This window comes from Myotis nattereri (genome assembly GCF_964212035.1).
Source record: "Myotis nattereri genome assembly, chromosome: 1".
NCBI lineage: Eukaryota > Metazoa > Chordata > Mammalia > Chiroptera > Vespertilionidae > Myotis > Myotis nattereri.
In genome coordinates this window covers 49622081-49638004 of record NC_138075.1, presented here as the reverse complement: position 1 = coordinate 49638004, position 15924 = coordinate 49622081, and the positions used below count along the sequence as shown (strand labels likewise).

General features: G+C 33.3%; 1 protein-coding gene across 4 annotated transcripts in view; it reads right to left on the bottom strand.

Moving 5' to 3' along the window:
• Positions 1 to 593: 593 nt before the first annotated feature.
• The window catches only part of VPS13C (vacuolar protein sorting 13 homolog C), a 192245-nt gene continuing 176914 nt past the window's right edge, over positions 594 to 15924 (bottom strand). For 2 of the 4 annotated variants that reach the window (XM_081094698.1, XM_081094699.1), the window contains 6 exons: positions 14350 to 14473; positions 13754 to 13868; positions 8882 to 8970; positions 2927 to 3050; positions 1552 to 1635; positions 594 to 1234 (listed from right to left, as the gene is read on the bottom strand). In XM_081094698.1, the coding sequence (XP_080950824.1) occupies positions 1145 to 1234; positions 1552 to 1635; positions 2927 to 3050; positions 8882 to 8970; positions 13754 to 13868; positions 14350 to 14473 (626 nt within the window). In that variant the 3' untranslated portion in view covers positions 594 to 1144. Of the gene's footprint in view, positions 1235 to 1551; positions 1636 to 2926; positions 3051 to 8881; positions 8971 to 12887; positions 13047 to 13753; positions 13869 to 14349; positions 14474 to 15924 lie in introns of those variants that run through there. The other 2 variants (XM_081094700.1, XM_081094701.1) reach the window with 1 other exon arrangement.

The following is a 15924-nucleotide window of genomic DNA, read 5'->3' as shown; positions in this document are numbered from 1 at the left end:
ATTTGAAATAAATGCCATTTTAAAAACCATGAGCAAATTTAAAGATTCATCCAAGGACATTAAGTACTTTTGAGAATTTAAAAAGCTTTAGTAGGCAGTATATCTTTAATCAGCATAAGCAAGATGCAGAAAGAACAAAAAAAATACTGTATACTGAATCGATCCTCATAGGCCTGCTCCCTCAAAACACATATTTACCACTTATTTTCCAGGGTTGTTATATATGCCTTATTTTGCTTATACATAAAGCAACTAGAGGTTTTTCATTCTTCCTTTTAAGTATTTAAAATAAATTTCTAGGCATGCATTATAACTATTCATTTATAATGCCCTTAAAAATCTTTCAACTTATGAAAAACAATTTCTGGAGATATAAAACTATGAAACTTTTCATACTTCTAAATCTTTAAAACTTAAAGTGCAATAGTTTCATGTATCAGCAAATTATAGTTGTGCCATATAAATTCATCTTGAAAGGACATGTAAATAATTTCCAAAATTTTGTAAATGGTACATTATAGAGAGCAGAGCATTGATATTTTAAGTTTTGATTTTTCATGTCTTTATATTATAATGCAAGGAGGGAAAATAAGCACCAAACCAAGACATTTTTATTAGGAGAACAATGTTTTTCATGAGGAAAAAAAAAAAGGAAACATCATGTCTCCCTTTAGTGGCTTCTCTTCAGTCAATTGCCGCATTTACCAAAAATGTTAGTTCAGTTACTGAACAAAGTATCCAATATTTGTCCAAAGGTTTGTCCAAAACCTCTCAAATAACAATTTGAATCTGAGCTCCTTTCTTATTCTCAAGTAAAGGCTTTATTTACAAACAAGTCTATTATCATTTGATTCACAATATTAACATTAATGGAAATTTCACTCAGAAGTGATATTTCTTTAAGGGTCTGACCCATTTCGTGGCACTGTAGAGTGGATTATTAACATACACATGGCTACAAAATTAGAGTCAAAACCAAAGGAAAAAAACATGGAAAACCAAGTATCCAGCTATTCTAGAAAAAAAAAATCTACAACGAAAGGATTGCTTAAAATGTTCTCTTTGGTAAGATAAAGAAGGGTGCTTCACAGACATGACTGATTTTCTCCCAGGAGCAGCCCTAGGATCTGTGATTACAAGGTACTTAGGGCCTGAGAAGTTTCAGTGATGACTGTTTCCTCAAGTTTTGCTGGTGTCTCATGGACTGTGCATCCTCAATGGCATGACATGCTCTCTGCAAAATAAAGTATTTATGATAAATGGTAAAGAGAAGTGCAAGCTAATTTGGTGGAAGAGAAAGGTGCAAACGCAAGAGCTGGAGCCTTCCACACAGGTTCAAGAGCCAAGGACAAGATATGCCACACGTGTAACGCAAGGTCAGCCTCTTCCGGCATACTGAGCCCAGTATGTTATTTTAAGCTCATATATCCATCCGAACATAACTGGAAGATCTTTTGGCAGAAATAATGGGTATTGGTAACTATAATCTATTTTTTAAAATACCTTTCAGCTAAAAAACTGAGGGGATGTTCTTTGAAATAAGTTGTTTACCTCTGCTGTGGTGGTATCCAGCAGGTAAATTTTCCGGAGGCAGGATTGATTGGCACTATCTTTTTTGTGGAACATACTCTGATCCTATTTTAAAAGAAAGAATGACAGAAAAGATTATTTTGGAGAAGAAGAAAACATTCATAACCTTTAATTGGATGCTTAAATGTCAATTGTATTTTATAACCATATAAAATACACATAGTCAGGTAGAATAAAAAATAAGTCATTTTGGTACAAGAACAGTGGTTCCATCTGTGAGTTAGAATTTATGAAATTGGAGGAGTATGCATCTATCTGTATAAAATAATGACTTTTTGCAAGCTATGATATTTACCATCACATCTGACAAATCAAAAAACCTTCATTTCCGTAGCTGATAGATAAAATTCTTATATAATGCAAAATACATTGGGCTGATTCTCACCACTGATGTGAAAGGGAAGTGATAAACAAGGAAACTGTAATATATCTGCACAGTGACACATTCTTTCCTAGCTTGAAAACTACATCTCATTTACTAAGGCACTTTACATTTTGACACTCTACAAGGAGGGAAGGCTGGAATACCAAATACTATAGTTTCATAGTAGTTTCTTTCATTTGTAAACTTCTATGAAAGAAAACATAAATTAAAAAATAATAGTACTTGCATCTCTAACTATTAAATTTTATGATAAATGTTTTTCAGATAGATTCAGTAATAGAGATAACATCGTTACTGTTCAGGAAAAACACCATCTTTGGAGTGACAATTTTTAGTTTCTTGTAAAGAGGTTAAAATAAATTTATAATACATCATATATAACAAAATATATATATTTCAAAGTAAAGTGAGTCTGAGAACTAAGCAAAAGATGGGCTATCACTTTTGTTAATTACCTGCTATATAATTAAAGTTATCCCTTAGAAAATGATGGGGAGGAAATACTTGAAAATATTATTCTATACTTTAATTGTTTAGTATTCTAAAAATGCCAAATATCATAAAACATGGGTGTTTTAGGCATTATATTTATAATAACCTCCTAAATGCCTAAAAAATGGAATCTTTCCAGAAGTACCTGAGATTAGAGCAAAACAGATATTCATATGAAATTAAAAAGACCTTTTATTTACTAATGCATCATTCTCCCCAAAGAGGAAGTATCAGCACCCTAGAATTCTCAGTAGATAGAATTGATATTTCACTCCACACAATCAAGGATTGCCAGAAAATAGTGTACAGTATATCAATAAATCAATTATACCTTTTCTTACATTTCAACCAACAACAATCCTTCAAATATTTTGTGTTAACTTAAAAAAAAAAAAAAAGATTGGTTTCCGCTCATTTAACAAATTCTTGGCTCTAAAAATGTGACTCAAGTTTTCTTACCTTAACTGAAATGGTTAGCAGGTTTCCGTTGATACTAGGAGGAAATACAAAATCTTCAAATAGACACTGCCAGTCTATGCACATAAGGCCAAGAATTTCAACCTCCTTTATACACACCACTCGCCTATTTTGCAAAAGGAAACAAAAATATAAGATAAAGATTGTTAATGATTTTTGCTAATATTTTACTCTGCTGGATGGAACAGGTAGTAGTACTCAGTAAACAATATAACTTGGCATTAAAAATAGTATGCTTCACATAAAAAGTCTAGATAAAGAGCAAATATGGCACCTACCAATTAACAAAGCAGACTTTCAAAAATTTTGCTTCTGCTAATCTTGCAAAATTTACAAAAGTGTCATTTTTTTTAAAACTGAGCAAAAAACTGAAATCATCTTTTAAACACACAGAAACAGGTTGTACTCTCATCTGGCAAGCAATAAAGGCAGAAGCTCCTGAAAATGTCTTACTTGGAAAATTATTAATTCCTCTTTACTGTCAATCATTTATGCCTTCCAGTCAAGAAAGAATGTGCAGGAAATGTCACAAACCTTAAATGTCAGCAAAGATTCATGTTAGGCCTACTAATAAATATCAGGCTTGAATACTTTAACACTAATGTACTATATCACAGAGTAAGTATCCCATTTTACTCAATTGCAATAAAAAAATAACAATTGTTAAAGTGTATACACACTGATTTCCCAGTGTGTGATTCAGATTAATTACCAATATAACTACACTTGGCTCTAAAGGGTCTCTAACAGAAAGCAAAACTAGGAAAGTAGAACTGTTAATTCTACAGTAGCTAGGGTGCCAGAGAAACAAAAAGGATAGGGTTTCTGCTTGAGAGGAACTCGGGAGGCTAGAGGGGAAACAAACATGTAAATAAATAAAACAGGTGAGTGAGACAGCAGAGTGTGCAGAAAAATTCTGACGCACAGAGAGAAGACCTGATTGTGCTGGTAAAGTAGGTGGCGCTAAGAGCTGATTCTCAAAGCAAAGAGGTTTCTAGGTGGGAAAGGGAAATTCAAGCCCAGACAAAGGGACCTGGGCACTGACATACACAGCGCTACAAAAAAGGGAGGTTTATCCGAGGAATGTGGGGGACTAGCTAGAGCACCAGAGATATACAGAGGTGAGAGAATTTGCTTAGTGACAGATCTGGAGGGGATTGTTTTTTCCATTTTAAGAAATTTTGACTTTAACTTACAGGCAATGGGAAGTGACATGATATAATTCCTTACTTCAGAGTCAGCTCTAGTGGTCATGGAGGAGAGGTGGGGTAGATAATCAAGGTAGGAAGTTATGTTAATAATCCAATCAGGAAATAGTGAGAGCCTCAATTAAAGCAGTGGCTGTGAGAAGGGGGGGGGGGGGGGCTCAATTCTAGGTATTTATAAGGTAGACTGTCCTATGAACTTGGTGACCAATGGAGTATGGGAACCAAAATATTCCCGTGGCACCACAGTTCTCAGCAGAGGTGCTAGTAAAATTTTGGGCTTGTTTGGGATTGTCTTGTGCACTGTAGGGAGTTCGGCACCCCTAGTCCCAGCCTACTAAACGCTCTCCAATCACTAGGACAACCTCCAATACATTCCAAACAGTCTCTAGGAAATGGGTTCCACTCCCCCTTCCTCCTGCCCTAGTAGAGATCAGATGATGGAGTTCAAACTCAAAGATACCCATTACAAATCACTGTGTCAAATGCAATTCACCATTCCAACCCTCTCAAAACTCTCCCTTCTCTTGATCACACCAATAATATTATTGTTCTTCTTCCACCTTAAATCTCCTTTATTTTCCTTCTCTGTGTTTACCACACCTCAGGGTCCAAGATCTCAATTCCAAATCTTTATCCAAAATCAAGGGTCTATATCTGTGTCTCTGCTACTGAGGCATCTATACTTTGACATCTCAAAGCCACATCGAAGTCAGTCAATTCAGACAAAATTTTAAAAATCATTGTTTCACTCAAATTACTGTAAATGGTAATACCCACACTCTTGCTATTCAAGCCCCAAACCACAAAGTTATCTTGCGTTCCCTTCTCCTCCACGTTCACTCAGTCACCAAGCCCTGGTCCAGTCAGGGTGCCCCTCTGTATCCATCCTCATTCTTTTAGTTTTGTCCCTCATCACTTCCTATCAGGACAACCACAATCTCTGATGTAGAGAGAATTCCAAGATGATCAGGTCATGAGGGTAAAGCCCTCATGAATGGAATTAGTGCCCTTATAAAAAAGGCCTGAGAAAACGCCCTTGCACCTTCTACCACATGAGGACACGGTGGGAAGAACCATTTAGGAACCAGGAAGTGGGCCCTCACCAGACACAGACAGCACCGTGATCTTGGACCTCCCAGCCTCCAGAACTGTGAGAAATAACAATCTGTTGTTAAGCCACCTGTTTCTGGTATTTTGGGAATAGCAGTCCAAACAGACTAAGACAGATGGTTTAAAAGAAAAAGTCTGCTCAGAGAACAATTTCCTAATGAAGATTACTAAAATAAAATATTATGTAGGAGTTAGGACCAACTAGTGGAACTGCAGGCTAATAAATTTAGGTCAGGAGAACTCATATTTTATTTCTATTAACTGATTAAAAAATATCAAGACAAAATTTTGGATGAATTTCAATATAGAAAAATTAAAAGTCCTATGTATTGAAAAACTCATCAAAATGTTAATGATATATTGGGTAAAAGGGGCTAATATCATTAATTTGTATAATTCTTTTTAAATTCAGTAAGAAAAAGACTAACATAATGAAAAACGAGTAAAGGATATGAATAAGCAATTCAAGCAATTCACAGGATATAAAATACAAATGGAAGGATGAATGTTTTACAATATTCATACTCATTATTTTCTACCCATTAAATTAGCAAAAACAGAAAAGTTTAAATAACATCTCATCTTGCAAAACGTAAGAGAAAGGATACCCCCAGGTACTATTAGTTGTATGTAAAAAAACTGACACAGCCTTTCTGATAAAATAACTTGGCAATAAATAGAAATAGCATCAAAAGTCTTCACAACTTTTAAATCAACAATCCCACTGATAACAATTTATCTGAAAGAAATAATTATAGAAAAAATACTTAGCTGCAAAGATGTGTTCATAATAATACAATATTGGGAAAGAGAAAATCAAATGTCAAATAGGCAGCATTTGAATAAGTTATAGTATATCCATAAATACCATATTATATACTCATTAAATATCATGTTGTCACAGAATATTTAATGGTTTGGCAAGATGATCACAAATATACTTTTAGGTGAAAAACCTAGGTTAATTAAATGTATATGGTGCAGTTTTTTTATACATAGTTTTTATAAAATACATATACTACAAAAATCTGATATACCAGCTAGTATTTCTGGATGAAGGGACCGCTGCTAAAGGTTATTTTTACTGGTTATCATTGAAATCAGGACATTTTTCAGAATGAAAGGGATAGCCACTAATAATTACATTGGGACAAAAAGTACAAACCAGCTCTGTCCGAGGCTAACCGCAGCTTTAGTTATTTTCATTTTCTTAATTATTTTCTATATCAGGAGTGGGCAAACTATGGCCTCTAAGCCAAATCCAGTGCATGGCCTGTTTTAGTAAATAAATTTTACTGGAACACAGCCACAGCCACCCTGTTCATTACCTATTGTTCCTGGCTGTTTTCCCACTACAAGGGCAGAGTTTAATATAGACCGGAAACATGAGATGGCTTTTGAAGCCTAAATTCTTAGTACTGGCCCTTTAAGGAAATTGGGTTGACTCCTGATCTATATTATTTACAATGAATAAGCATAACTTTAGCTTAATAAAAATTCAGCTTAATAAAACTTGCGTTATTTTTAAATGCTGATTTTGGTAGCAATGCTATTTTAAGTACAACATTAAAAATCAAACAGATCAAAATATTGACAACCACCTGAATCAAAGAAATTTCTGTCAGAGTCTACTACCAGGAGACTATGTCATGGTCCTGGTCAGGAATGTTATTTTTCTGATTGTCTTCTGAAAAACTCTGAGAGAGACTGCATTTAAAATTATCATGATTTTTCAATTTACTTGAAGAAAAACCAAAAGCTTAATCTATAATAATAATAAAAGCATAATATGCTAATTGGACCAGAGGGAAGCTGGTGCCGGCAGCCAGGGGAAGGAAGGCCTACTCTTGCATGAATTCCATGCATCGGACCTCTAGTGTATTAATAATGTATACAGCACTATTCCCATAAAATGCGTAATCAAACAAATATTAAGTATTACCAAACAAAAAACAAAAATTTAACATTTCCACTGCCCAGTGTTGATACACAATTTTAAAATGAATTAACACACTGCTACTGCAGCTAAGTACAATACACAATACAAATAAACATTGTTTTTGGTCTAGTCTAATGGATGTAATATAAAATTTTAAGCATAAAAAATAAATGATTATTTATTTATAATAAAACTGCTTCTTAGATTGTGAATATTTTGAATATTTTGAAAATATTGTGAGTATTTTAATTTCTTAATGGGCAAATCAGACGACTGATTCTCTTTCTAAAAAGGCTTGTAGAGCCCTGGCTGGTGTGGCACGGTGGGTTGGGTATCATCTCCTACACTAGGAGGCTGAGGTTCAATTCCCAGTCAAGGGCACATGCTGGCTTGATCCCCAGTGGGGGCGTGCAAGAGGCAGATCAATGTTGTGTTTTTCACATGGAAGTCTCTCTCTCTCTCTCTAAAAATCCATGAACTATTTTTTTAAAAAACTTGTAGGTTTAAGTCTAAATCCTATCATTTTAGCTTTACTTTCTCTCCTTCCCAATCAAATATATTTAAATGCATTAGTAAGAAACCTAATGCAGATTTTGCTTACGGTAAGTACTTTGCCTTAGTCCTACAAAATTACATAACTTAGAAAGTTTTGAAAATTATTAATCTATAATTATCATATTATCATTTTGGAATAAGTGACATAGAGAAAATAAACAGTAGTTCAAAGTTCTTTTACTTGGAAAAATTATCTACAACTCCCAAAACACTTAGAAAAAAATGGAATAAAACTACAGAAATAGTTATCCTTTAAAAAAGCTATGCTTATCATCCAAAATAAAACTTAGTGAGAAAAAGTGATTCATGAATTCACCCTCCATAAGTAAATTTATAATCTATAATAATAAAAGGGTAATATGCTAATTAGACTGGACATCATTCCGGATGTCCTTCCTGACAAAGCCGGAGCAGGAGGAAAGATGGCCAGAATCCCAGGAGCCTGCGAGCAGCCTGAGGAAAGCCAGCTGGGGTCCCTGGTGCCTGTGGGCGGCCAGAGGAGAGAAGCAGCCCAGGTGGCGGGTGCTGGAGGGAAGCCGGTGCTGGCAGCCAGGGGAAGGAAGGCCTACTCTTGCATGAATTTTTGTGCATCAGGCCTCTAGTTCACATACAATCATATGGCTATTGAATTTATGAAATCTATTCTAGACACTTCTAGACACTATTTTTTAGTAGTTTTGTGACTTGGATAAGCCCCTAAGCCAGCCGTGGGCAAACTACGGCCCGCAGGCTGGATCCGGCCCGTTTGAAATGAATAAAACTAAAAAAAAAAAGACCGTACCCTTTTATGTAATGATGTTTACTTTGAATTTATATTAGTTCACACAAACACTCCACCCATGCTTTTGTTCCGGCCCTCCGGTCCAGTTTAAGAACCCATTGTGGCCCTCGAGTCGAAAAGTTTGCCCACCCCTCCCCTAAGCCATGCTGACTCATAGTTTCAGCACTCCAAAATGAGAGGGTCTGAACTGATGATCTCAGTTCAGCTCAGTGTTTTTGCGAGTCTATGACAATGAACATTTTGCAGTTGGAATATAGTTCTCCACATCCTCTAACATTTTAGTCTTCAAAATTCTTAAGATCTATATCACTGGCAATTGGAAAGATGTCACTTGAAGTTAATACCTATTTGTAATCATAAGGACAGTCCTCTTGCTTCCAGAAATAGCGCAATGATATCGATACATCTCTCCTTCTAACTTTTTGACATGATTCTGAAAAAATAAATAAATAAAAAAATAAAAACCCTCAAGATATGGATAATACATGCATTCAAACAGTATTTTTAATATTGTATATTAGCTAATTTTAATAACAATGATAGGAAAAATATTAGGAACAAAGCACAATTCCACATATTCTCATGTGAGGCTAAAAAAATATTCATCACATGTTTATAAATTAACTTCCACTGTTCCTTAAAAGACAAATATGTATTAAATGCTTACTAAGTGATCTTCTGGTAAATTAACATTTCATTCTGTGATAACTTAGAAATTTTAGAATATCTACCAGAAATAATCACACATTTTCATTCATGAGAATATGAACATATGCTAAAACTTGGACATTAATATTACAGGGGTTCTTAACCTGGGGTCCATGGAAACATGTTGGCAGGGCTATGAACTACCTAAAATAGAACATAAAATTTTGAAAATGTGGTTCTGCAACTTCTTTCAGATGATGGTTCATATTTTTCATCTGATATTTTTAAATGTCTGTGATCCTTCTCAAAGGCTAAGAACCACTGCTTTTACATAGAGGTAGATATACACATAATAAAATTCCAAGATAACTGATCAATTTAGTGTTTTGAGTATTTAGTTTTATAGGTTAAATATGCATGAGAAGTATATGTATGTATCAAATTATGTTCCTGAGAGAGAAGAAAATTTAATATAAAAACACATAAAAAAATTCTAAGACTTCAAATAGCTGTTACAATTTATTGCTAACAATTACAAACATAAAATAATTCAAGTATAAATAGTAGCACATTAAAATACATTTGTTTACATTTCAACTATCTCAAAACTACTTAAATTAGTCAACACATTAAAAACAAACAGTTATGTTTTATAACTAATGTTAATGAAATATTATTGACATTACCTGTAACGTATAATTAAAGATTAGCTAATTAAGATATATGTAAACACAAAACATAAATATACCCAATAAATAAGACCTTAACATTTTATAACTAAGAATAACCAAGAATATAACACCAATATTAAAAGATAATGTAATCAATAACAATCACAAGCAGATCTGTTATTATTTCCATTTTAAATACACGTTTTTTAAAGGCCCTTGGTTCCCAGTCATTCTTTGACGATTATAAAAAGCTATGGACAGAGATGGATCCTCAAAGAACTGAGGTCTCATCTTCAGAATGAATCTCAGAGAAGCGGAGTTTAACAGTCACTTGTTTTACATCAAGCCTGTGTGAAGTAGCTAAAATCTGTTAACATCTAAACTTAATTTATTTAATAAAGAGAGAATGGAAAATAAATATAATAATTTAGTAAATTTATTTTCAATGTTGGAATGTAAATATGTTAAAATTTTTGGATTTTAGATGCATTATACAAAAAAATACTACCAACTTTCCATCGTTCATGCACTTCCATTAGTTATCAATCTATTGCTATCTTTAAACTATTGAAAGCTTTTAAAGTATAATTTATCACCATAATATACTATAGAAACCTTGTTTTTTAAGCAGTACTAAAATCCACTACACTCTGAGATTCAGATTAAGATAGTCACTGATGGCAGCAAGATACCAGATTAGTTAATAAAATATTCATTCTCTCTTCCCAAAATGCATCTTGAGGAATTTATAATCTTTAGCAAAAGCATTCAATTTATATTTCAAGTAAAGTCTAAGGAAATAATACACGATATGAAAAAGCAGTGTATATAATAATGTTTCATTATTACTGTTATTAAAACAACAGAAACAACTTTAATGTCAAGAATTAGGAATGGTCAAACACACAGTACATGGTTACCTTAATAGATGGTAATGCAAGAACTAAGAATGAAATATTTCTATGAACATGAAAAAATATAATTAAAATGAAAAAGCAAGAAACACCATTTTAAATATTATATGATCATATGTATGTGAACCAAGATGAGTATGAAATAAGATCTGGCCATATAGATATGTATGTGTGTGCGTATATATATATATATATATATATATATATATATAGTAATTATTCTAGCAGAATAGAGAATAAGCAAAATATATCCTATAAAAACACAGTATATGATTTAGTAACTTTCAAAGCTGGGCATTAAATAATACAGAGCAATAATCAGAAGAAGAAGACAATGGAGAAAATAAAAATATTCCCAAATGAATATTTACAATATACCCATATAACAAATCAAGCCTATGAGGAAATAATTTTATACTCTAGATCTCTTTAATATTTAGACATTATGTTATACTTAGTCTCTTAAGGACAGAAGTCTTATTTCTATTGTATATCCAGCACAGTCTAGAGATAATCAATAAATACATCATAAATAACTGATTATAGCAAGATGGGCAAGGGATGAAACAGCCTACACTTGTCACTCATTGAGAAAAATTACCAACTCATCTTATTAATGTACAATCACTCTATTTCTTCCAATAACTAAAATAACAAATAAAACTTTAAAAGATGTCTGATATTAACAAAAACTAATAAATCAGACAAGATAACTACATTTAGCTTTAATAATAAAAAGCTTCTTGAAGTTTTGTGCTTATTCATAAGGAGTTGTAAAACGGATCATTACCAGGAAAAGTTTAACATATAAAAAGCTAAACAAACAGAAAGTAAACAGTAAGTTAAAAAATGTTTAACAAGTTAATACAATTTCCCAAAAATCAAGTCTCATTAAAATTGCAATATATCCAGGTAAATTAAGAACAGTTACTTTTACCTAAGAAGGAAGTGTAATTATTAGTGATGATTAAAGACAGCATCTTGAATTAGTTATTGTGTCGGATTCTTACAGAAACTGTATATGCAGGGACTTTTTTGCCAATTCTCAATTATGTAGGCACAAGAAAAATTTGTCAGCTAGAGTTTTAGGCTGGTCTTTGGATATCATTCTTTTTTCTTTAAAGTGCTTGTTTTAAATGTGAAGCATTTAATTTACTCTTTTGCTAATTACGGTTTAAAATATAATTAAAATGAAAAAATCAAGAAACACCATTTTAAATATTATATGATCATAAGCATATGAATCAAAAATAGATATAATCCAAGTGACCAGCTATATGCTAACAGTTTCATTCTCTTCAAATGTATAACACATTAAATCTAAATTTATACTTTGGTTTCAATTTCGGGGAAAAGAATGATAACTCATTCTCATAATTAACTATGAAGGCGCTAATTTCAAAATGATCATTTATGATATTTTGTTCTCATTAAGATAAGGAGGACTTAAAAACAAAAAGCGTTAGCTTTTAAAAATAAATAAATCTATGAATTCAAGTGCCACATAAGCAATTTGCCTAATTACATGTTCAACTTCTATTTACATTAATTAAAAGTAATATAACTGTGAAATTAGCATAACCAACAAGGAGATTCAATTTTTAAAAAGTATAAATGCTAAAGGCTGAGAATGTATGTACATAATTATAAAATGATTGCCATTTATCTAGCAAGAATACCAAGAGTTTTAAAAAGGAAAAAGAGCAAGGAAACACATTCTCAAAATTCACTGACAGACATAGAACAACTAACTGACACTTCAGTTATTAAAACATATGCCCCAGTTAATACTTCCATAACCTGGGTAAATTTAGGGTTATTTATCAAACAAAGTTATGTAATTCCATCATCAGGACTCATAAACCAAAGAATACATAATATATTGTACATAATTTTCCTTTATCCGACTTTAACTGAAATGTACATGAATACCACAAGAAAAGATAAAATTTTCAAAATAATAGTTAAAATGTGTGCTCAATTAAAGTCTTTCACCAACTAAATGGAGAAGAGAGTTGATTTTTCTGCATTATTTAATCTTTTTAATTGATCTCTTACTCCTGTATAGGATTACCATGAATACCACCATTTTTATTTGTAGTCAAGACACTACAATAAAAAGTTCAGATTTTTATTTTAAAAAAAGCTCATGAAAATGGATTCTCAACCTAAATAAATCAAAGACAGTCAATTAATACCACAGTTTGTTTTGATTTTTTAAGGATGAAATCAAGTAGTGGTATAGGAGACATTTACTCCTGTATTTCCAGTTCTTGCTGTGTAGGCAGAAAAAGAAAGAAAATAAAGTTAGAAGCATGCAGATAAATAAAATGTAATCACATATAATAAAAGCCATAGACTAATAACAATGAAGAGTCATTTTATTTTAAAATGAAAGTAGAAAAATATTAATAAATTTATTTTGGGGGAAAGCTAATCATTGGAGTATATTTATACAGGTCTATATTATTTAAATACAGTAAAAACTAAAAGCCAAAAAAATCCTTTAAATTTTTTAAGGCTTGAAACTTTTATAATTGTACATAATCTTTTTTTCTCTCCTCCAGCTTCTGTTTATCTAAGTAAATCTGGATTTACAGAGTAGTCCAAATAAGTAGATTTGGTTGGGATAAAAGAAAGCAGTGAAATTCCAGTAATTAGCTACAAAGCAGAAAACCAAAGTTAACAATGTTAACTAAATGAGCTATCACACAAATAGTAATAAAGCCTACAACTTCTTTTAATATTATCCTTTCTGTACAAAAAAAGCTTTGCGCCTGTGCAGAAAAAAAATTACCAGTTATTCCCATTTAACACATTACACTAAAATAAAGCAATCAAATTCTACTCTACAAACCATGTTCCTTGTGTAATCTCTAAAAAAGTTCATGAATGAGGAACTTCATGAACCACCCATGAAATTCTGATCCTAGAAATCTTTAAAATTAAATTTCACTCATGACCATAAGAACAGAACTTATACCTCATATAAATCATAGCCCTCAGATTCCTGTCTGTCATAGGGGCGAATGATGCCGTCTTCATGGATCAGGCGAGGGGGACGGAGTCTGGACACTTCCTCAGTTGATTCTGCTGCCCTGTATAAGGCATCAGAATAAGTATAAGAAACTGTGAGAATCCTTCAAAATAACACAAGTATATATGTTGATAAAACACTGTACTATGCTCCATATTATATCAGTATTTGATAAAAACAGAGTACTTTTAAATAACTTGTCCCAAATAATGCAACAAATATTAAAACCAAGTCTGTCTTACTCTAACCTCTCCCAACTATTAAAAAAAAGAAAGAAAGAAAAGAAACGTCAAAAAATAAAGGCAAAGACTAGGTTGTCCATTCTTCGTATCCTTGGTGTGTAGCATATAGTAGGTATCAATAAACATTCGTTGAGAAAAAAGAGAAATTTAGGCATAAACAATGTCTCCTCTTACTCCTTTCTGGTGGCACTCTACCTAGTGAACCTGTCATACAGGAAGCAAAATATTTACCTAGTTATGTATCCCTAGCAACAATTAGCACACAGACACATATCTTGCACATAGTATATACTTAATTACCTCTGAATTCCTTGGAAGGTACTGCTGGCCATATCTATGATTCCTCCAGTGGGACCAGCCACAGCACCCACAAGCCCTTTTCCAATTCCTTTAAAGAATCCAGCAGCTCCTTCCTTTTTGGCACCTTCATAAAACCAAAGACAATGAATGTATAAAGATATTTTAAAATAATCAAGTTTGAGCACAACAGAAGCCTGAGTGAAATGCCAAAATGCTTACTCAAAAAGCTTCCAAAATTTGGCTTTCTGAAGAAGTTAAATTTAATAACATGATAATCAGTGGTTCTCAAAGTGTGTTAAAAATGCGCACTTAGGCCCCATCCTAGACCTACTGAATTAGGAACTCTGAGAGTGATCCCAGAAATCTGTTTTTATTAAACCTTACCCAAGGATATTCCCCCCCACACACCCCCATTGAGTTTTAAAGAGAGTGGAAGGGAGGGAAGAGAGAGAGAGAGAGAGAGAGAGAGAGAGAGAGAGAGAGAGAGAGAGAGAGAGAGAGAGAAACATTGATGTGAGAGACACATCAATCAGCTGCCTCTTGTACACGCCCTGACCAAGGCTGGAATAGGGCCTGCAACCCAGGTACAAGCCCTTGACTGGGAATCAAACCCAGACCCTTCAGTCTGCAGGCAATACTCTAATCATTTAGCAACCCAGCCAGTGCAGCAATCTGTTTTAATAAACCTTCCAGGTAATCCTGAGGCATGTTCAAATTTATAACTTGTGACTCAAGAGTTTAGTCAGTATTTGTGACTAGAAGGTCTAAGAACTGACCAGAAAATATCTTCTTTTATTATGCCAGCCGTCAGGAAATTTTCAAGCAGTGTACATTAATACACACACACACACACACACACACTAGAGGCCTGATGCACAAAATTCATGCAAGGGGCTTGGCCCTCACAGCCCCAGCTTTGTCCTGAAGGTCATCCAGAAGGACGTCCAGTCTAATTAGCATATTATGCTTTTATTATTATTATATATATATATATGGTATGTGTGAACTTTACTGAAATATAATTAATATACCATATAATGTACCCATTAAAGTATAAATTAAATTTTTTTTAGTATATTCAGAGTTGTGTAACCATCACCAGATTCAATTTTAGAAAATTTTTATCATCTCAAAAAGAAACCCTATGCCTATTAGCAGTCATTCCCCATTTCCCCTGGCCCTTCCCCATCCGATCTTATGCAATTTACCTCCTTCCTCCCACCAGTCAAACCTAGGCAGTCACTAATCTACTTTTTTTTCTATCTCTATGGATTTGCCTATTGTGGACCTTCCTACAATTGGAATCATTCAATAGGTGGTATGTTTAGCCTTCCCACTTGACATCAGGTTTACAAGGTTCATCCACCTTATACTGTATAGACAGTTCCCAACTTAAAATTGTTCGAATTATGATTTTTGACTTTACGATGGTATGAGAGCAATATCCATTCGGTAAAAACTAATTCGATTTCCTGAGCTAGCAGTATCCGGATGATACTGTCTCATGATGCAAGGCAGCATCAGTGAGGCTCAGCTCCCAGGTGGCCATGTGATCATGTGGGTAAGCAATCAATA